The sequence below is a fragment of the Panthera tigris genome, chromosome A2, assembly GCF_018350195.1.
Source record: "Panthera tigris isolate Pti1 chromosome A2, P.tigris_Pti1_mat1.1, whole genome shotgun sequence".
Lineage (NCBI taxonomy): Eukaryota > Metazoa > Chordata > Mammalia > Carnivora > Felidae > Panthera > Panthera tigris.
Genome location: NC_056661.1, coordinates 20,545,601 through 20,567,068, shown reverse-complemented (window position 1 = coordinate 20,567,068; position 21,468 = coordinate 20,545,601). Strand labels below are relative to the sequence as shown.

Genomic DNA, 21,468 nt, shown 5'->3' with positions numbered 1-21,468 from the left:
TCGAGCGCTCAGGCTTCACCCTGTGCTGGGCTGCAGAGAGCGAAATGGAGCGTCTTCCCTCCCCCCTTCCCATCACCTGTCCCTTGCTCCTCTGGCCCCTCACCTCACAGGATGCCCCGGTGCTGGCTCCATCGCCCAGGCTGCCATCCTCTCAGGGGCTTGGGCGGCCCCATGGAGGGATGCAAGGCTGGGACTTCTGCTCTCTCCCCTTACCGCCGCAACTCAGCCTCTGCTGGAGATGGTACTGGCTGACACTCTGATGTTGCCCTTTAGAGACAGAGCTGGCAAGGGAGGAGCAGGGCCTGGCACCAGCCCCCTGGGTCCTAGCAGCTGCCAGCTGCTGGCTGGAGACTGTGCTGTGGAAGAGCTGGGGGTGCCTCTGGAGGGGGGCCCAGACCAGGCACAGGCTGAAGTCTAGACTGAGACATCAGAGTGGGGGCTTCAGAGTCTGTGGGACCCTGCTCTGCCTTTCCCGGGGCAGGAAGTGGTCCTCCACATGCTCTCCCTTCTCATCTCCACCAGTGGGGGTAATCAGATTATTCAGCCTTTGTCCTGAGGGGAAGCTGAGGTACCAGTAAGACAAGGGCTGCAGCGGGGAGGGCTACAGGAGGGCTAGTTCTCTCAGAGAGGAGGCTAGGAAAAGTGAGGGAAAAACATCATAGGATGTGGCGCATAGTAGGCTCTCCACAAGGATTAACTTGGCACAGACTAGGTGCTTCATGATAGTGTGTGGAATTAATAAGAGGAGGCTTTGGGGGAAACTCTTGGGGTTTTTTGTTGTTTTAATTGAAGTACAGTTGACATTAATTCAGGTGTACATTCGACAATTCTATACATTACAAAACCACGCTAAGTGTAGTTACCATTTCGACTGCTGTTTTTTTCTTTGGTTTTGTTTTTGCTGTTAGCAAACAAGTCCCTTCTGCTAAGAGCACCCTGAGTTTCCTTTAGGAAACCACCCCTCCCCAATTCTCAGGGTTAGGGGTTGGGAGAGCAAGATCCCCACCCTCTGTTTTCCTAAGGAGCAAAACCCAGTCCCAGCCAGTGTATGGCATCCCCCCACACCGGAGGTGGTTGGCTCTGGGAAAGCCATGTGACTCTAATGGGGCATATGCCCCCAGGTGAAGTCACCTAGTCCCCTGTCCAACCCCCTTCTATGCCCTGGTGGTTTGACTAATATCCGAAGCTCCTTTCTCTCCCCTCCCTCTCCAACATCTCCCCCAGTACTTTGACTACTGGGTGCCTTAAACGTCCTATGTCCAAAACAGAACCATGACTCTTGACCTCTCTCCTCAATGTGCTCCTCTCAGAGTCTTCCCCATCTCAGAAGGTTTTACTAATGCCTCCCTTCCCCCAGGCCCCATGTCCAATCCATTAATATGTGTGAATCCAGCCATTTCTCCCACCACCACCCCTCACCCGAACCACTTCAGCATCCTCTCAACTGATCTCCTGGCCTCTGCCTCTGCACCTCATGCAGTCATTTGTCCTCAGATCCATTCCCCAGTCTTCCCCAGTGCTCCGCCTTCCAGGGAACTGTACTTCTCAGGGTTCTTTATAGCTGGTTTTTGGGTGTATTCAGCTAATGGAAGTTAGCAGCAGAAGACTGGAGGGTGGAGGGAGGGAAGAAGCCAAGGTATTTTCCCTCTCATGCTCTCAGCCTGGGGCTCTGAATCTACTGTCCTTTGTGGAGGACAGCCTCTCTCTCCTTCACGCAGCCCCCTCTGTCGTTCCACACCTGAAGGGAGACCCTGGCCTCCCATGGTGGAATATCATTTCCTTCCATTATCCCTCCAGCCTAAGGGTGGTAGCAACTTCCTGCTGTTGCTAATCTTTGGATTGCCTCACCATCCCCTCTGGTAGTTCAGTTTCTTTCCTGTATCAAATTCCCCTTGTCTGGAATCCCCAGGGTGATTTCAGCTTTGCTGATGGATCTTGATTAACACACCCTCCAGTCCATCTCTACACAGCTGCTGAAGTGGATCCCTCTAAAAACAAATCAGATCATGTCACGATCCTGCTGTTATCCCTTTCAGAGCTTCCCATCATCAGAATAGACTCTCAGCTCCTCTGTGCCCAGTTGGCCTTCTCCCCACCTTTCTGACCTCACACTCTTTCTTGATGACCACACTTCCAGCCATAGCAACCATCTTGCTGATCCTCCAACATGTCAAACTGGTTTCCACCTCAGGATCTTCACATGTGCTATTTCCTCCATCAGAATATGCTTCCCTCAGATCTGTCCAGGAGTTAGTCCTTCACCTGTTCAGAGCTCTGCTTGAGAGAGGCCTTCAGTGACCATCTTTTCTAACATCCCCCCACCTTCCCATCACTAATTCTTTTACCCTTATTTTTCTTCCTGGCACTTTCCCTACTTGATAAATTTCATATCTATGCATGTGCTTGTTTACAGCCTGTTGTACTAGCCTGTAAGGTCCATGAGAGCAGGGGCTTTGGCTGTGTCTTGCTCGTGCCTGTGCCCCTAGAACCCACCCCAGGCACATGATCAGCGTTGTATAGAGCTAGATGGTAGCCACCAGGGCATGAACCTCCAGATTTGACTCATTTCCTGCTGGAATTTGAAGGGCCTGATCCAATTCTCCATTATTCAAATGAGAAAACTGGCACTCAGGTAAGGAATGTGTCCCAAATCACACAGCTAAGTTGTACCTGGAACCCAGGTCACCTGCTTTCTGGGCTCTGTCCACACAGGCACCACTTCCTGAGCTTGGCCACAATTTAAACATAGGTATTTGCCTCTAGGAGGTGAAGCTGGATTTTTGAGGTCTTGGTTGAGAGTAAGGGGAAGTCCAACACGTTCTCCTTCGTCTTCTCCCTGCCCAGCTGGGCCTGCAGGGCTGGGGCAGTGCCTGAGCCACCAGGGCCTGGGGAGGGTTCAGAAGGGCCAAGTGGGAATAGCAAATGAGAAACGTGGGCTGGGAAAGGTGCTAGGGGAGGGACAGAGATGATGGTGGGTTGGAGAGTGCCCCCTCCCACCAAAACAGTCCTACTCAATTAAAAATGGGGGGAAAACGGAACACTTCATAGTTTATGTGGGGTTTTTTTTGGTTTAATTTGCACAAAGAAATGAAGGAAGGATAAATCAGAAACGGCAGCAGGTTGGTGGGAATGGAGTGAAAGGCTGGAGAAGGACACTTTCCGGAGTGCATGCTTATGTCCAAAAGATTGGACTTTTGGGGACTCTGTTAATGTTCTATGGATTGAAAAAAACAAATCAATGAAGATGAGGGAAACTCCCTGAAAGTGAACTATAAACAGGAACAAATGAACCTCCCTGTATTTCAAATGCATAACAGCCACACTGAAGAGAAATAAATAGCTCATCCAAATAACATTTAAACCTGTGCTCAAACTGCTGCTTTGACCATTGACCCTCAGTCTAGAGGGTGGTCATGAATAAGATTCAATACATCTGGAGCTTGACTTAGGTTTGTTTTTCATAATGGTACAGGTGTAGCAATTCTGAAGCCCCTTTTTACATGGGATTTAGTGATAAGTAAATATATTAAGGTTGATGGAAACCAAGATTCTGACTGTTAGAGAAAAGAGATATTTTAAATATGTATTTGAGGAAGAATGGAAGAGCCCTGTGGTGTTGGATTAGAATTGAAGAAATATAGACAGACAGATGTGTTAATTTATTTACATATACGTATTTCCTGGCTCTCTTTACTACAAGAACTTACAAGCAATGACACCCCAGAACTAAGGAGCATACCTACTGCCCAAATCTGGGATGCTAAATACCATTTCCTGCTCTAGGGAACCAGGGCTCCTTGGAGAAATGGCTGATTTGGGTTTGTGTGAGATGAGCCTGGAACATCTTGTGATGCCAGAAAGTAAGGAAGTGCTCAGAAAATGACATAGATCCAGGAATCAGTTTGAAAGGCCTTCTGCTGGCAAAATCTGGGGCATTTTGAAGATCAGGATAATTATAGTAATGGATTATAACCTAATGCATAAGATAAGAATCCACAAGTCCATATGGATAATAAAGAAAGAAAAAGGACTAGTATCAATAAATATAAAAGAAATGGTGGGATTAGATAACTGTCATTTGCAACCATCTTAGCAAAAATTGATTTAAGTCATTGACTCCAGGTAAAAGTCACCAGTGGATGTTAAAGCTAGTGGGTGAAAGTCCAGGAAAAATGGGACACTTACACCTCAAAATATCTTCCCACAGATTACTGATTAATTACAAATAGGAGAAATAGTAATTTTCCAGTGGAGGAACCTGGTGGTCACCACCTTAAGAGATCAAAATTAACATCACCTAGAATGGGACATGTCCCTCTGGATATAATGCACCGAAGACACATCACATAGGTCACGTCCCTGCTCAAACTGCACTACCCGAATCTGATCATGACAAAACATCAGACAAACCCAAATTTTGAGTTAGTCTGTAAAACAACTGGCCCATCCCCTTCACGAGTGTCAAGAATGTCAAAGTCATGAAGGGACAAGAAGGGCTGAGGAATGGCTTCAGACTGAAAGAGACGGATGAGACACAACAACTAAATGCAGTGTGAGACCCCGGACTGGATCCTGATTGCTCTCTAGTACCTGCACCCCATTTGTGGACAGGGTTACCTGGGGGTGGCTGTCATTCCTTTCATGATTGTACAGCAGTATTCCATGGATATGTGCTGAACTTGTTAATAATATTCAGATGTAAGATACATATGGATGCCTGGCCCCGAGACAGGAATGCTTGATTTGCCTGGCTGTGTCTGGGCCAAATGAGTCCCCAGATGCCCAGGTGAGTCTCCAGATGCCCAACAGCTTTGAATCCCCCTTTGAAGGCTCAATGATCAGGAGGCTAGTTGTTGCAGACTTGGATGTAGATCGACCTGTGCGTGCGTGCGTGTGTGTGTGCGCATGCATGTGCATCCCACATCAACCTTGTGAGTGCTTGCTCCCTGGAGTGGGCTGGTGCAGCTGTGCGGTGTAGTGGGTCCCCAACAAGAGAAAAGGAGGCCTGGGCCTGGTGCAGCTGCGGCACAGACAAGCAGAGGCCAGGGAGTGAGCAGATACAATATTTAATAAGCTTGCTGTGCATGCTTGAAGTTTAGCCTACCCTGGTGCTCACACCTCTCGGACAGACAAGCTGGGCCAGGGTGGACAGCCCAGGTGGATCTGGGATTCTGCCCACTCTCAGTCTGTGCTCCTCTAACTTGAATGGGCTGCTGTATCTGTGCCCCAGTAATAATGGCAGCCCATCATGCCCATCACCTTAGGAGGTGAGACTCTGGGGCCACGGCCATGCCAGGGCTAGCAAGGATTGGGGGTGGGGATCACTGTCTGGGACACAAGAGGGAGATCTGGGGGCAAGAAGGGGTGATATGGGGGATGGGCAGGAAGGTTGAGATGATGGTCTAGCGGCCAGCAGGCCCCGGGGCAAGGGTAGGGGGACAGCTCAGAGATGAACCTCTAGCAGGTAGCGCAGGCGACACTGGCTCTCTTGGTAGATGAGATATTCACTCTGGGAGAAGGTGGAGCTGCTGAACTCTGCGCAGGGCACGGGCTGGCCCTGGGGCACCGCCACTCGCTGTCCATCCAGCTCCAGCTCGGTGTCCTTGGCTGGATCTGCAGGGCACAGCAAGGGCCATGGGTGACTCAAGGGTCACTGGTCCTTGGCTTTACCAGTAAGTTCTGCCTCCTATGCTCTCCACTTCTGCCACAGGGAACACCTGCTCATTCCCCCCCTTGCAATCTCCAAGCCACTGCACAGGCCAGGCCTTCTGCCTGGAGTATCCTCCCCATTTCTCTGCCTGGGAAATGCCTACTTATATCTTTCAATGCTCAGTCAATGACACCTTTTCTTTGAAGCCCTCCTGGATGCCCAGGAATATGTTCAATCAGCAAATGTTTGTCGAATGACATAGTGAATGACCATAGTGAGGAAGCCTACTGCTTTTTGTCTCTCTCCTCAGCTCCTTCTCTGCCCACCTCCTGGGCCCACCATGCCCTGAAAGCATCCTGGTCCCCTAGCTCAGCCCCAGGTCTCTATCCTCAGGCCTGTCTAGCTTTTCAGGACTCACCAGGCTCTGTGTGGCCTCGGGCAATGACACTGTCGAAGCCAGGGGGTGGCTGCTTCAAGCTGGGCTCGTCGATGGTGATGTGGTACTCTCTGCCCAGTGCCACCTCACCCAGGAACATGTAGCCAATTTGGTGGGCTCCGCAGGACATGCCAGTAACTGGGGGACACAGGGAAGAAGCTTGGCCCTCCTACCTGACTCCCTGGTCCCCTTCTGCTGCATCTTATCTCCTCTGGCTTTGTTGACCGAGCCCAGGAAAGTGCCCACTCTTCCTGCATCCTTAAAAACACCGCTTGTCCTGGCTGTGTTCCCCCCTACCCCTTACCCCACTCTTCTGATCCCTGAGAGCAGGTATATGCAGCCCCTTCTACCCGACACCAACATCAGCAAGGGGCTCCCAGTGACCAAATCCAGGGTGGAGGCCTTTTCTCTCTGGCCTGTTCTGTTGATTTTGCCACTGGCATCCTCCACCCCTTAGCCCAGGACCCCCTTGCACTGTTTCTGCTGAAGCTACCCTCTACTCCTTCATAGGCTCCTCTGCCCTCCTGGTGGTCCCCTTGGCCTTGAGCAACCTCAGACATCCGAGAACATCAGCCCCAGCCAACCTTGCTCTCTTGGCTCAGTGGGTGGTGGTGGTCTCCAACGATGGGCTGGCCGGGGAGCCAGTCTGGGGAGGTCTCCTCAGTGAGGACACCTCTGGACAGAAACTTGGGGGTCATCAGAGATACTTCAACCCCGTCACACATGCTGCCCATCCCACCTCCCGCACATCCCTCTCACAGATTCTTTCTTCCCCCACCTCCACTGCCTGGGTTGTGTGCCCATCACATCTGGCCTGGGTAAGAACATGGCCTCCCTATGCCTCTGGCCTCAGTCACTCTCCCTGAGGCTGTAGCCACTGAGATGCTGCTGCTATACCAAGTCTGGTGAGGGTCCCATCACTATCTCGATAAAGCTCCCTTGATCTTCCAGGCCCCAGCCCTCCTGCCCACACAAGGCATTTGCTTGGAGCCTTATCATCAGGCTGTGCTTGGAGGTCCTGACATGGTGTGCGTAGCCTCCCAGCCTGTGTGCCACTTCCTAGTTTCTTTACCTCCAAACCTCCTCTTTCACTGCACTCCCCTCCACATCTGGCTGGCACGCTCATCCTATCTGCATCACCTGCTCCAGGAAGAGATGCTGCCTGGGGCTGTCTGACCTGTCTCTGACCACTGGCCCCTCCACAGAGTCCCCACAGGACTCAGGATGCCCCGCTGAGCACTCTCGTCAGTAGCTATTCAAGGTTCACTCTTTTGGGTGAGCACTGGGCTTGGTCCTCCCTGGTGTCCTGCACCTGCCCAGGTGGCCCCCGGGGGTATCTCACCATAGCCCGCTGACTTGCTATTCTCTGAGGCGAAGTAGATGCCCTTGCCAACGCGGCCACCAGAATGTGGCATGATGCGAAGCCCACTGGTGAGGATGGCGGCCACCACGGCCACATTGGTGCCATGCCACAGCAGCCTCCGATTACCCAGCTTGGCGTGGGCCTGGAACCTATCTCCCTGGGGGGAAGGAGGTGGGAACAGGAAAGGTCATGCTATCCAAGCTCAGGTGCTTCTCCCTGATGCTCAGAGAGCACCACCAAGGCCAAAGGCCCCTCTGGCCAATCACATCCACTCATGCACACGTGCACAAGACCTGGGTCTGAGGGAAACTGACCAATTGTTAAGCTGACTCACTAATGGGCACATAAACTAAGGTCATCTCCTTCAGAGTCAGATAGTGATAGGGGAGTGGGTTGGGAGGAATCTCTCTTACCTCCCCTTCTCGGTTTACTTTCCAAACATGTTGAAGAACAGGGCATCTGTAGGTGTTGCCAGTCTGTTCTAAGTAGGTATATATTACCTGCAAGGAAAGCAAATGCTGGATGCCGAGGCTGACAGATGTGTGGACAAACCCCCACTGGTGCCCCAGTCCCAGAGCTCTCCTTGGGCCCTTCAGACACAGGGAGAGAAGGCCAAGGCCAAGGGATTCCTCTGCACACCAGGAGGGCAGATGGGTAGAGGGACAGTGCCTGCTATTAGCCAGGCTCCTCTGTGGGACCTGGCCCACCTTGTACTCGGGTGCCTCGGAGTCCAGCAGCTGGAGCTGGCACTTAAGGAGCTGGTAGTCTCGGTCCAGTGGGTGTGGCACCTCCTTCACCTTCTCCTCCTCAGGGGCTGCCTGCAGGGTCTGAGCCAGCTCGATGTCTGCCAGCACCTAAAGTGATGGGCACTGGCAGCTTGTCTGTCCACTGGACTCCCAGCCTCCTCCCTCCCACACGACTGGGACCATGGTCACCCCACCTGTGCACCCCCATACCATCTATCTGCCCGGCCTTCCCCTCCCCTGTCCTTCAACCTACCCATTCAGTCCACCTATCTGGGCCTTCTTGGACATCTGTCCTCCATCTCCCTTGCCCAGTCTGTCTGTCTGCCCCACTGCCCACCCACTTGCCAACCCTCACCAGCAGCATGTCCTTTTTGGCCTGCAGAAGCTCAGGGGAGTTGATAGATGGGGGCCGATTGCGGCCAAAGTTGTGGGGAATGACAGTGTAGAAGTGGGAGGATAGCTTCTCCAGGCTGAGGCCACCATCCGTAGGGTCTTTGAGGGCCGCCTCCAGTGCCTCCAGAGCCTCGAAGCCCCGTGCAATCTGCTGCTTGCTCAACTTCCCTAGGGGCATCTTCTTCACATCTAGGAGGTGGGGAAAGTCAGGGAGACTCAGTCCCATGGCCTTGCAGCCCCCAGGCCCCTGCAACCCTGTCCGGCCCCTCTCTCCTTACCCAGGTTCATGAGGGTCATGGCATTCTTGAACATGTCTTTGCTGAAGATGTTGGTGATGAGCTTCTGTGTAGCTGCGTCCAGGGAGCAGGGCCGCACCTGCTGAACCATGGTCCTTACTGGGCCTCCAACCATCTAGAGATAGAGGGCACAAATGAGCAGGAGTAGCTGGGCACAGCCAGAGAAGAACCTGGCATTAAACAGAGACTGGCCAGGTTGAGGCCAGAGAAGAGAGGTCTGTGCCTGAGGCCACAAAGCTGGACAGTGGCAGAACACAACTGGCTGGGTCTCTCCATCTAGTCCCCTCCCTCAACGCAAGGCCCACCACCCTCCCTGGCCACTTCACCTTTACCATGGCTTCCTGGGCCTCGTCCTCTCCCCGTACTTCAATAAGCATGTACTTGCCCGGGTGGGCCACAAAATGATCCCGATCCACCCAGCTGTTCTTGGTCTTGTCCCGAAACTTCTTCTCAAAGTCCTTTTTTGCATCCTCCAGTAACATGAAATAGCTGAGCTTTGACTGGCCCACTTCTCCCTGCAACCAACAACCTTCAGGGGTGTGCCTGTGACAGTACCCACTGTGGACATTAGTTGCCCTCTGCTGTGCCAAGAGCCCCTGGGTAGTCAGAAGTGGGGAGGGGGTGTGGTCAGCAGCTGAGTAAGTTGTGGGGACCCTGGGGGAGTAGGGGGTATGTATTGTAAAGGGAGAGGTGGGGAGGAGGTGGGCACAGGGTGGGAAGGTGGCACTCACCACACGACCCCAGCGGTTCCAGCAGGCGAAGCGGTCACCCTCTTCCAGCAGCTGGATGATGTAGAATTTGTTGTTGTTGCTCCCGATGTTGGTCTGGTTCAGGGTGCAGGCGTAGTCTTCATGCACCTGGGGCCAGAGGGGGCATAGGGAAGGCAGGCTGGCTTGGGCTGCCCTTGAATGAGACAGGGTACCCAGCTGCACAATGACAGGGGTCTGATGGGGAAGGAGTCATGCTGCACTGGGGCATCGGAGGAGGCCCTGTCAGGGAAGGCTTGAGGAGGTCACGGTTCTGCCCTGGGGGACACAGACTGAGGGGACATGACTCAACCCAGGCAGTTGGGGGGAGTTCTGGGAGGACATGGCTGTGCCCTGTGTCAGGGAATCAGAGAGAGACATTGGTTCTGCCCTGGGGGGTTGACAGGGACATGACCCTGCCATGCAAGGGATCTCAGGGGACATGGCTCTGTGGGGCTGCTTTAGGGGACATAGTGAGTCCTGGGAAGACTGAGGGGTCACAGCCCTGCCTTAAGTGTGGCAGGGGGAGGCCTAAGAAGCTCAGGGGCCTGCTCTGGGGTCTGAAGAACAGACATGACCTGCCTGGATCTGATGGTGTATAACCCTACATGACCTTTGGGGTCTTGGGGGAACATAGCTTACTTGGGACCTTGACCTATCAGGCCAGAACCAAGCCCCAGTGGGAAGCAGAGTAGGTCTGAGTGTATTTATACCTAGGAAGGAGTAGGCTCCAAGACTGGATGGGTCCTACAGCTTACCTGAGTCCTGGGACTGTGGCTGAGTGGGCATGCTGGATCCACTCGGACTATGTGCTTCTCCGTGGGTGCAGCTCTGAGAGCCTTGGCAGTGGAGCGGAAACTGTCCTCCTCCTCTGCCCCCTGACGCCCCTTCTTGTTTTCAGGACCCGCATGTTGCACCGGGGGCTTGCGCTTTGGAGCCATGGCTCTTCTGGGGCACAGAGGGGTCCCTCAGGCCTTCATGGACTCTGCATTCCACCTGGCTGGCACAGCACCAGCTTGCCCCACTTTGGGTTTGCCCTTTGGTGTTCTGCCCCCAACCCCCCACCCTCAAGCCACTGTCTCCCCCTGCTTCCATTTCCCCATTCCCAGACTCAGACCAAAACCAGCTGTCTGTACCAGTCACCTTTCCCTTTTCCCATTCAGAGGGGCCAGGCCAGGACCCTGTACAGTCTGCCCGGGGTTAAGGAAGAGTGGTTCCCTATCCTCTAGCAATCCAGTAAGTCCTGATGAGGGAGGGAAAGTGAAAGGAGAATCTCCTTCCTCTTGCTTCTGGGCTCCTCCTCCATCCAGAGCACTCCCTGGGTACTGCTTCCTCCTCCCCTGTCTCAGCTGACTCAGATGGGCCTGACATGGTTGCTAGGCTGAGTCACCCAACTATAGAGGACAGTGGGCAGTAGTAGCTCCCCGGGGCCACACTCCTGGGGCCAGATGTGTCCCTCCAGAACGTGCGACCCAGGGGCCCAGAAACCATTCATTCCCAAGGGGTTCAAAAGTTCTGGGGTGCCAGTCAGGGTGTGAGATCAGTGGCCTTGAACTGCCAGAGGGCAAGGGCCAGTCCCACCCATCCCTGCCCTGCCCTGCGGAGGGCTGTGGGCTGGACCATAGGGCACTCACCTAGGAGAAAGAAGCCGTGACCTGGCGGCTAGTGGCGGCCTAGTGGCGGCCACTAGGTCTACTATCAGGACCCCCACAGCAGTTCCAGTTCTAGGGCCTTGTCTAGCAACCCTCTGTAACCTCAGGTGTGACTTGGAGAGTGATTTCCCTACAATCGCCAGAGGTGGGGGCAGGGGCAACACAGGAGTGGGGGGTGTGGTTTTCTAGCTATCTGGCCACCAGTCAAGTGAGTCAGAGGCTGGGCAGGAGGAGGCCGGCAGCCTGTCCCACGGACCCATGGACACTTGATAGGGATACAGCCAAGGCCTAAGGGACTGACGCATCCTGAGCGCCGCATGTCTGGCCTGAAGTGCGCAGTACAAGTCCGCCGGTTGCCAATGACCTTGGACCCTGGTGCAGGCACTGCCTACCTCTTCTCGAGGCTGCCTAGATTCCCCGGGTTATCTAGTGCCAGGCTGGTTCGTTCTTGCCCCCGCCCCCGACGGGGAGGAGTCACGTTCCGAGACGTGAAACCCTGCATCTCTGACACCTCCCAGCGTTCAAGGGCCGCAAACACAGAGAAAGCCCGTCTCTTCCGACCCGCCCTTGGACGTCAGCCTGAAGCAGGGCGCACGCGCCACTGCCTTGGGCCGGAAGCGCCCGGAGAGGCTTGCTACCTACTGGAGACTGGCGCGGGAGCCTGTAGGAACTGTTGGAGGCGTGGCCACAAGCGTTTACCCTATGGGTGCTTGGGGGGCGTGACAGAGTTTACAGAAGGACCCAATGGAGCTGTGGGAGGCGGGGCCCACCGGACATTGGGAGCCTATCCGGGCCCGGAGTCTTGCCAGACCGCCTGGGTTTAGCAGCCACGTGAGTTCTCCGTGGCTGCTACGGAGTTCTCCTTACACGCAAGGTGGGCAGCATGTCGGCGGCAGCGGCGGCTCGAAAACGCGGAAGGTCGGCCTCGGGGGCCGGGGCCGGGGCCGGTGCAGGGGCCGGCAAGCGGCGGCGGAAGGTGAGTCTGGCTCTTCTGCAGGCCAGAGTCAGTCCCGTTACTGGGACCACCGTCATCTCCTACGGACACCCAGGCCCCCGGCCCCTCCGTGGCCCTTTTTTCGGGATTCCAGCTGGAGTCAGCTTCGTCCCTCTCTCCGCGGGCCAAATCCTGGAAGGCCTTGCACTTGAGCCGGGGGGCCACCGCCTTTCCTAGTCCCGCGGCTCTCGAGGGATCGGAAAGGGCTCTTGCACAGTGCCGGGGTGGTTGGGACCCTTGACCAACGAAAGGATTATTTAATTCTCAGGCGGATTCTGCCGGGGAGAAGGGCAAGTCCAAGGGAGGCGGCAAGATGAATGAGGAGATCTCCAGCGACTCCGAGAGTGAGAGGTGAGCTCTCTTCCACTGGGGGGAGGGGACACTGAGGCCCATGGTGTATGGAAGACTCAGTGAGTGTGGGCAGAGCTGGGCCTAGAACCCAGGTTTCCCGCCTTTTTGGCTCTTAGATCTTGGCTCTTTCCTCCAGTTCTAACCCGGATGAGTAGGTCTCATCTTGAGGAGATTGAGAAGTCTCATCTCCTTCCCTGCAGGGTCCCAATGCGAGACCAGTGAGAGCTCCCTCATTGGCAGGGACCTGAGCACAGGCTGGACTGGCTGGTAAGGGAAGTGGAATGCAAGAAATGCTTGCTAGTTCTTCATCTGCTTTCCCACAATTTCACAATTGCTGCTCTCCCCGCTGACTCTCAACATACGCCAGGTACTGGCTTTACTGTTGAGAATAGAGATCAACAGGCAGGTGAAGACAAAACGTGTTGTAATAGGATGTGTATTCTACAGCTCTGTGTTCTGGAGACAGGTGAGGGAACATTTAAATAGGGCCTGGAGAGATGAAGAGGAGTCCCTCATGTAGAGGTAGGGAGGACACTCAGGGATCAGAGAAGAGTCTTCAGCTTTTTGTATGTAAATTGTCAAATTTGTATGTAAAACTGCCAGACTGGGAGATGGAGAGGATGGAAAGGTAGGTGTTGGCTGCATCCAGATTGTGGAGGGCTTTTAATACCTCCCTCATTCTGCAGGTGACAGGGGTGGGGCATGATGCAGGGTTTCAGAGGACGCCAGCAAAGTGTCAAGTCCTGAGCCTGTGGAATGGAGTCTGTCATATCAGGGGATGGATCCTAGAGTTGGCCTTAGAAATTCAGCTTCTAAAAAACTGAGTACATGTTGGCCTTAACCTGCTCACAGAGATATATATTTTCTCTCAAGGTTACCCTGGGCAGGTGTGTGTCTGGCCCTGTGCCAAATACTTTTAACGTTTAAAGAATGTGTTGTGAATGTATGAGATACAGAAGAGTTCATGAAACGCGTTTGTACTATAGGGAGCAGTGGTGAAATGATGAACCTCTGTGCGCCCACCCCTTAGGTTAGGAACTAGACCATTTGCGGAAACTTGGAAGCCCCAACTGCATTCCTGACTTGAGTTAATCATTTCTTTGGTCTCCCCTTCTTCCTCCCTCCCCTCCTTCTCCTTCTCTTCATTTTTTTCATTCAGATACAATTTACATATAGTAATATTCACCTTTTTTAGCGTACAGTTTGTGAGTTAAACACATGTAGTTGTATAACGACCACCACTGGGAAGGTATAGAAGGGTTTCATCACACTCCAGAACTCCCCCCCACTCCTTTGTGGTCAGTTACTGCCCTGCCTCCAGTCCCTGCTAACTACTGTCCCTGGATTTTGCTTTTTCCAGAACATCAAATGAGTGGAATTATACAATACAATGTATATTTCCTTTGCTTTCCTTTAGAGTTCTGTCTCCTATGTGTGAACCCCTAAACAATAGACCGATTAGTTTGGGTAAACGGAGTGCAAGTTCTAACCTTGGCTGGTTAGCAGGGCAGCCACCAACCCTGTTGGCTGAAGGCTTGCTGAGCACTGAGTACTAAATGGTCTCTGTGACCTGATTTAGCTTCGGCTTCCTTGAGAGTTTCCAAGGTCCTTTCTGGGCAAGTTGTGGGCAGGGTCATGAATGAGTCCTGGGGAACAACTGGGGCATTTGACAGGGACTAGGTATCTTTAGGCATGTGATCAGAAGGGACGGTTCATGTGACCTACCTCTAGCTCCCAGGAGCAAGTCAAAGTAGGACTTATCTTGAGTAAAGAGAGTGCCCTCAGCTGGGGTAGGGAGTGGGGCGTAGAAGGGAAAGCAGAAACTTCAGCACAAGGTCAAGCCAAGACCAGTTAAGCTTTACCTGGAATCCTGTCCTCAAGGTAGAGGATGGTGCTATGGCATCCATAGTGAGGTGGCATCCAAGGTGAGGATGAGGCAATGACATCCCAGCGTGTCTGCCTCTTGGGTCCTTTTTTCAGACCTGGGCTGGCTGCTCCCCTGTCTGGGGGTGGTTCTGGGATTTACCTTTTCTGCTTTTCATGTTGGATCTCCTATTCCCTGTCTTCCATGCCTTTCTCATTCTTAGTTTATCCTCTTGTTTGGGGAGCACATCCCCATCCTTAAATGAAGTGTAGAAAAGACCAATCTTGTGGCACCTTGTATATCTGATAGTAACTGGCATGGCCTTCCAGGAGTTCACATTTTCCTTCAGAATTTTGTGTGTGAGGCTCCTTTGCCTGCCTGCTTTCAGTGTTGCTGTTGAGACTTCTGAAGCCTTTTGATTCCTGACCCTTTGTATGTAACCTTTTGTCAGCAGCCTGTAGAACCTTCTCTTTCCCTCTAGAATTGAGAAACTTCACAGTGATCTTCTTGGGTTTGGGGTTTCTTTTCACCCTTATGTCGGGCACTGGGTAGGTCCTTTCAATTTGGTAAGTCACCTCTTGGTTTTCTACATGTGTAATCGTTGGCCATGAGGGCTGGCAGGGATGGGGGCGGTTGAGTGTCGGGAAGCAGCGACGAGGCATGGTCCTAGAGGCTAGAGGAGCGGGGTGAGCTCCCTCAGAGCCAGCCCCTCCCCACCCCCAGCCTAGCTCCCAGGAGGACTGAGGAGGAAGAGGAGGAGGAGCTGGAGGAGACAGCCCAGGAAAAGAAGCTGCGCTTGGCCAAACTCTACTTGGAGCAGCTCAGGCAACAAGGTGAGCCCATGCACTGGGCCTGTGAGTTCAGGGTCTGTGCTTAAGGCTGCCTGCTGTACCTGATGGGTGACTGATGCAGGTACCTGGTGGGCTGTCAGAGCTCCTGGTGCCAGTGGCCCTGGGGGAGAATGGCTAGGAGAGTAATGGGCCTCCTGGGCTGGGCCAGACCTTCAGCTTACTTTATTTCTAAGTAAAGGCAGGGGGTAGGCAAGAGGAGACCCCTCCTTTGCCCAAGGCATCCTAAACTTTCCATGGGACACAGCTTGAGTGTTTGGGGCCCAGGATGGAGGTGGTGGTGGTGGGGATGGGAAGGGAGAAGTGGAGTCTCGGCCTCGGTTTACTTGGTCTGGTCTGTCCTTGCACAGAGGAGGAGAAGGCTGAGGCCCAGGCATTTGAGGAGGACCAGGTGGCAGGGCGCCTGAAGGAGGACGTGGTGAGTGTAGAGGGAAGGTGGTAGGAGAAAAGGGTGGGGCTGGCCCTGCTCCTGGGAGCTCACCCTTTCCTCTCTGTGCAGCTCGAGCAGAGAGGCAGGCTGCAGAAGTCGGTGGCAAAGGAGGTGAGTGGGCAGGGCACTTTGGTGTAAGTAAGCCTGGGGACTCAGGCCGTGGGGGTCTTTCTTTGCTCTGGAACATGGTGAGCACTAAGGCAGACAGGACGGACCAGATAAGGGTCTGATCCTTGCAGTTCTGTGTCCACTTTGCCTTCTGGTCAGGGTGGTGGGAAAGGATGGCGTGTGTGTGTGTGTGTTGGGGCCTTCCTGCCCCCTGTCGCAGTGACCCAGCCCTGCCCACCAGATTCAGGCCCCAGCCCCGGCTGACATCCAAGTCTTGCGGGGGCACCAGCTCTCCATCACATGCGTGGTCATCACCCCTGACGATTCAGCCATCTTCTCTGCTGCCAAAGACTGCACCATTATCAAGTGTGAGTGAGCAGCTGGGTGGGGGTGCAGCCTCACCAGGGGTCTTTGGGGAGGGCTGGTCTGCGGAGGAGGGAGTAATCAGGGCAGACCGAGGCCTGATGGGGAAAGCTTCTGGAGGTAAGTTCGCTCCTGAAGAAGTGTTTTCTGTGGGCGCCTGGGTGGCTCAGTCGGTAGAGCATCCAACTTCAGCCCAGGTCGTGATCCCGTGCTTCCTGGGTTCAAGAACTACGTCGGGCTCTGTGCTGACAGCTTGGAGCCTGGAGCCTACTTCAGATTCTGTGTTTCCCTCTTTCTCTGCCCCTCCCCCAGTCTGTCTCTCGGTCTCCCAAAAATGAATAAACATTAAAAAAAAAAAAACGAAGTGTTTTCTGGATGACAATGGAAGCTTCTGCCCAGGAGTGGCGCTAGTGACTCTGTGTTGCTGTCACTGGGGATGATGAGGCAGGATAATGATTGAATGAGGAGTGATGCTGCAGGTGGGTAGCTGGAGGGTACCTGAGGCCCTGTGCAGTCTTGGGATTGCATTCCTGGTCCTCCTGGGTCTCCCCTTTGACAGCGGAGTACTTTCCTCAGGAGAAACCAGAAGAACGCGCACCCTTGGTCCCAAAGCTCCATCCTGTCCTTTTCTTTGGGGCTTTGTGGCTGCTTTTTGGCATTATTGTCACCATTTAACAGATGAGGAAATTGAGGGGACTTGTGCAGGGTCTCACAGTGGCTGAGCCAGATCTTTGGCCCTGAGGCCACGACCTTTTCCACAGCCCCATACTGCCCTTGAGGGGGTTGCCAGCCAGTCCTCTCCTCCGTCACAGTAGCCTCTGTCTTTCCTGGTGTTAGGGAGTGTTGAGAGCAGACGGAAGCTTCATGTGATCCCACGAGCCAAGAAGGGTGTGGATGGGCAGCCCCCTGGCCACGGCAGCCACATCCTCTGCATGGCCATCTCCTCTGACGGCAAGTACCTTGTAAGGCAGGGTTGGCCCTGGGAGTGGGTGAGAGGCCCGGGCACACATCGGGTGCCTGGGGCCATTGTCATCATCTCCACAGGCCTCGGGTGACCGTAGCAAGCTCATTTTCGTTTGGGAGGCCCAGAGCTGCCGGCACCTGTACACTTTCACGGGACACCGGGACGCTGTGTCGGTAGGAACTATGGATGTTTGGCGGTGCTTGGGTGATGGGGTGAATGAGGCAGGGGGTCCTTGAGGTCAGAGAACCTGTACTTCTGTGCAGTCGGTGGCACTGTAAAGGACATAAAGGGGTGAAGGGAGAGGGAAGAGCTGGGAGAGGCTGAGTGGGCTTGCCTAAGAAGCAGGGAGCCCTCTGAGAAGTCTGCAGCTGCTTGATGGCTAGGGAGTGTGCCCTGACTCCTGTGCCTTGTGACCTGCTTTTTGGGAAGTCCTCCCTGGGCCTGACCTGTCTCGCCTGCCGTAGTCCAGGTCCCCTTTCACCTGCTCTCTGTGTACCCTTAGGGGCTGGCCTTCCGCAGAGGCACCCACCAGCTCTACAGCACGTCCCACGACCGCTCTGTGAAGGTGTGGAATGTGGCGGAGAACTCCTATGTGGAGACACTGTGAGTGTGTGCGGGGAGAGGGTGTGCGGATGTGTGTGCTTGTTCATGTGTGACCCATCCTGCCTCTGCCCCCCTCCAGCTTTGGGCACCAGGACTCCGTGGCCGCGCTGGATGCCCTGAGCAGGGAGTGCTGCGTGACGGCCGGGGGCCGAGACGGGACGGTGCGCGTGTGGAAGATCCCGGAGGAGTCCCAGCTTGTCTTCTATGGCCACCAGTAAGGCGATCCGCTGGGCCGGGTTGGGAAGGGTGTTGGGGAGAGGGGCCATGCCCCTTACTGCTCCTTTTGCCAGGGGCTCCATCGACAGCATCCAGCTCATCAATGAGGAGCACATGGTGTCGGGTGCAGATGATGGGTAAGAACTGCCCTTTGGATGTCTCGTGCCACTGCCACTGCTCTTGGACTTGCCTCCTGGAATCCCCCTGTGCGGCTGGTGTGATTCCTTTCCGCTGAGTGGCCTTTCTGCCCTACCCAAGCCCCTCATGATCATATTCTCCGTTCGCAGCTCTGTGGCCTTGTGGGGCCTCTCTAAGAAGCGGCCACTTGCCCTGCAGCGTGAGGCCCATGGGCTGCGGGGGGAGCCAGGCCTGGAGCAGCCCTTCTGGGTGTCATCGGTGGCAGCCCTTCTCAACACGGACCTTGTGGCTACAGGTGGGTGCTCTTTGAGGCAGGGAGGAGGGGGTTGCAGGGTGGGCTGGCGTGGGGGTGCTCACTGTCTCCCCGTCTCCCACAGGCTCCCACAGCTCTTGCGTGCGGCTCTGGCAGTGTGGGGAGGGCTTCCGACGGCTTGACCCTCTCTGTGACATTCCCTTGGTGAGTGGGGCTCTAGTGCCCAGCCTGTCTTTACAACAGTCCCGAGGCCCAGGAGCTCGTGGCCCCTGGAATTAGACCCTTACTGTATTTTCCTACCAGAATGGAGGCTCCTCAGGTCAGGGCCAGCTATGACTTCTCTTTTTTATAGTCCCAGCTCCTAGCATAGGACCTGACAGGAACCCTCCCTCCTTTTTCCTCTTCCTTCTTCCCTTCCTCCCCTTTCCCCTTTTCTACTCCCTACCTTGTCCTGGGTGCAGGGGAACAAGGCAGGGAACATTGTGTGCAGAGCCATGGAGGTCCTGGTGCTGTGATGGGTTCTGTGAGGCTGGTGCCAGATTGACACCAGGCTAGGGCTTGTGAACGTGTTGCACCCTAAGGGACAGTGGCAGGATGGTCAGCGACATCTGGTGACAGTGAAGGGCTTGGTGATGGTCATGGGGTCTCTAGGATCCCACAGCCAGGAGCTAAGCCCTGGGCTACCCCTGACACCCGACGTACTTGGCATACACTGTCTCCTTAAATCCTCACAAATTTCACTGTGCAGCTGCTGCTCTGTTATCATCCACCTCACAGGTATGGAGGCTGAGGCCCTGACAGGTCAAGGGCTGGTCTGGGTGCAGGAGGCAGAGCAGGGATTTAACCTGGCCTGCTGACGCCAAGCCCTTGGCTGTGAGGCTGGGGCTGTGGTGTTGGGGGAATCTGTTCTCACATCTTCCCATGTCTCTCCCTCTTCTCAGGTGGGCTTCATCAATAGCCTCAAGTTCTCCACCTCTGGGGATTTCCTGGTGGCTGGGGTGGGGCAGGAGCACAGGTATGAGGCATCCTTGGAGGGGTGAGGGTGGTGAGGCTGGGCTACCTGGTGGGACTGGGGGTGGTGGGGGCTGGGCCTGGCCTCAGCTGCTCCTTTCGTTTTGTCCTCTGCAGGCTTGGCCGCTGGTGGCGCATCAAAGAGGCTCGGAACTCCGTCTGCATCATCCCCCTCCGCAGGGCCCCCCGGCCCCCCACTGCCGGCTCCTGACTCCTCTCCACTTTATTTAAGTCCTTCCCAGGCCAGGCCCTGCCCTCTTTGTATTAAAAGCCTCCTCTTTTGGGCCTTGTCTCTTGCAGCTTCTTGGGCGGGGACAGCGGGTGATGGTGGGACTGTGGCTTGGAAAAGGCCAGGGAGGGACAGGGCTCCCACAGTCTCCATTCTGCCCCTCTGATGGCAGAGAGCTTTTTATCCTTTTCCATGGAACTTGGGGATGGAGACCTCAGAAAGCCCCTGGTCCCTAAGTATCCTCTGTGACCTTATTAGGCCAGGTCTCTACCCACTGCTCTGGGCTGGTAGGTGTCAGAAGCTGACCTCTCAGCCAGGAAGCCATGGCTGTCCAATTATGTGTTGGGGCTGGCTGTGGAGTCTGAGAACTGACAAGACCACTAGGCCTACAAGTCAGGGTGTCAAGGTGACCTGCCCCCCACCCCCGCCATTCCTGCCAGGGCCAGGTCAAGAACCTGGAGGGGACAGACTGCCCCTGGGGTGGGAGTGACACGCTACACTGCTTATTGCCTGGGGACAAGTGTCAGACTTAGGAATAGTGTGGTCCCCTCCGGAAGCCACAGGCTTCTCTCCTGCTCCCATGCTCTTGAGGCCTCACCCTCAGATCTGCTCCTGCCTGCCCTCATTCTTCTGAGGCCAGCGGGGTCAGGTTCAAATCAAACCCCCAAAAATCCTGTTCGAGGTCAGAAGACGTCGATAGAATTCATTTCATGTGTCTCTCCTCCAATTCAGCTCAATGATGGCATAAACATACCTCCTGAAAGACACTGCAAAGCAACACTGAAGTATCCCTTAATATACTAACCCCTTTCCTATGGGCGTGCTCCTACTAGGGGAAATCCACAGCCCTTGAATCCTTGCTCCCCACTAAGTAATGCATCATTTTTCTTCTGACCGCTTTTATGATTTTTCTTGAGATTTGATATTCAGCAGTTTAATTACATGTGTGGGTATGGTTTTCTTTCTTTTTTTTTTAAATGTTTATTTTTGAGACGGAGACAGAGTGCGAGTGGGGGAGGGGCAGAGAGAGAGGGAGACACAGAATCCGAAACAGGTTCCAGGCTCTGAGCTGTCAGCAGAGCCCAATGTGGGGCTCGAACCCACAAACTGCGAGATCATGACCTGAGCCGAAGTCGGACGCTCAACCGACTGAGCTACCCAGGCGCCCCAAGGCATGGTTTTCTTGAATACATCTTTTTCTTTTTTATTGTGTTAAAATACACAACAAAATTTACCACTTTTAATTTACCTTTACTTTTTAATTTACCTTTACTTTTAATTTTTAATTTACCATTTTTAAGCATACAATTCAGTGGTATTAGGTACCTACACATTGTGCAGCTGCTGCCACTGTCCACCTGCCAAAAGCTTACAAATCTGAAACTCTATACCTATTAAATAATACCCCCCCCCCCCCCAACACACACACAGGCCACCTTCTCACGAGCCCCTAGCAACCACCATTTTACTTACGATTTTGACTACAACTAGCTCCTATAAGTGGAATTATACGCTATTAGTCTTTTTGTGACTGATGCATTTCTGATGTATTTCACTTCAGATAATGTCCTCAAGGTTCATTCATGCTGTAGCAGGTGTCAGAATTTCCTTTCTCTTAAAGACTGAATAATATTCCATTGTACGTATATGCCACATTTTGTTTATCCATTCATCCACAAAAGGATTTCTTCCATGTTTTAGCTATCGTGAATGATGATGCTCTGAACACAATTGTACAAATATTTCTCCAAGACTCTGCTTTTGGTTTTTTTGGGGGGGTGTATGCCTAGAAGTGGAATTGCTGCGACATATGG

At 54.0% G+C, this 21,468-nt stretch overlaps 2 protein-coding genes across 9 annotated transcripts; one reads left to right on the top strand and one right to left on the bottom strand.

The window, feature by feature from the left end:
- The first annotated feature begins 2,249 nt into the window (after positions 1–2,249).
- On the top strand, positions 2,250–19,709 carry RRP9 (ribosomal RNA processing 9, U3 small nucleolar RNA binding protein). 5 transcript variants are annotated; one of them, XM_042979060.1, is made up of 16 exons: positions 2,250–2,632; positions 12,545–12,627; positions 12,828–12,894; positions 15,215–15,324; positions 15,690–15,757; positions 15,839–15,880; positions 16,119–16,245; positions 17,078–17,202; positions 17,285–17,377; positions 17,707–17,807; positions 17,887–18,021; positions 18,098–18,160; positions 18,311–18,456; positions 18,539–18,618; positions 19,356–19,429; positions 19,543–19,709. In XM_042979060.1, the coding sequence occupies exons 2-16, from the start codon at positions 12,594–12,596 to the stop codon at positions 19,634–19,636; spliced, it is 1,359 nt and encodes a 452-aa protein (XP_042834994.1). In that variant the 5' UTR covers positions 2,250–2,632; positions 12,545–12,593; the 3' UTR covers positions 19,637–19,709. The 5 variants fall into 5 exon arrangements, with proteins under 5 accessions (XP_042834994.1, XP_042834997.1, XP_042834992.1 ...); XM_042979062.1 differs by lacking the exon at positions 2,250–2,632 and adding an exon at positions 12,140–12,156; XM_042979059.1 differs by lacking the exon at positions 2,250–2,632 and adding an exon at positions 12,168–12,258.
- Positions 5,051–11,841, bottom strand: PARP3 (poly(ADP-ribose) polymerase family member 3). 4 transcript variants are annotated; one of them, XM_042979054.1, is made up of 11 exons: positions 11,675–11,841; positions 10,389–10,578; positions 9,616–9,741; positions 9,211–9,399; positions 8,867–8,999; positions 8,551–8,777; positions 8,157–8,303; positions 7,863–7,949; positions 7,429–7,606; positions 6,069–6,224; positions 5,051–5,613 (listed from the first exon to the last, which is right to left on the bottom strand). In XM_042979054.1, the coding sequence occupies exons 1-11, from the start codon at positions 11,782–11,784 to the stop codon at positions 5,444–5,446; spliced, it is 1,713 nt and encodes a 570-aa protein (XP_042834988.1). In that variant the 5' UTR covers positions 11,785–11,841; the 3' UTR covers positions 5,051–5,443. The 4 variants fall into 4 exon arrangements, with proteins under 4 accessions (XP_042834988.1, XP_042834989.1, XP_042834990.1 ...); XM_042979055.1 differs by having other exon boundaries at positions 10,389–10,630; positions 11,675–11,710; XM_042979056.1 differs by lacking the exon at positions 11,675–11,841 and adding an exon at positions 11,265–11,649.
- Positions 19,710–21,468: the final 1,759 nt, after the last annotated feature.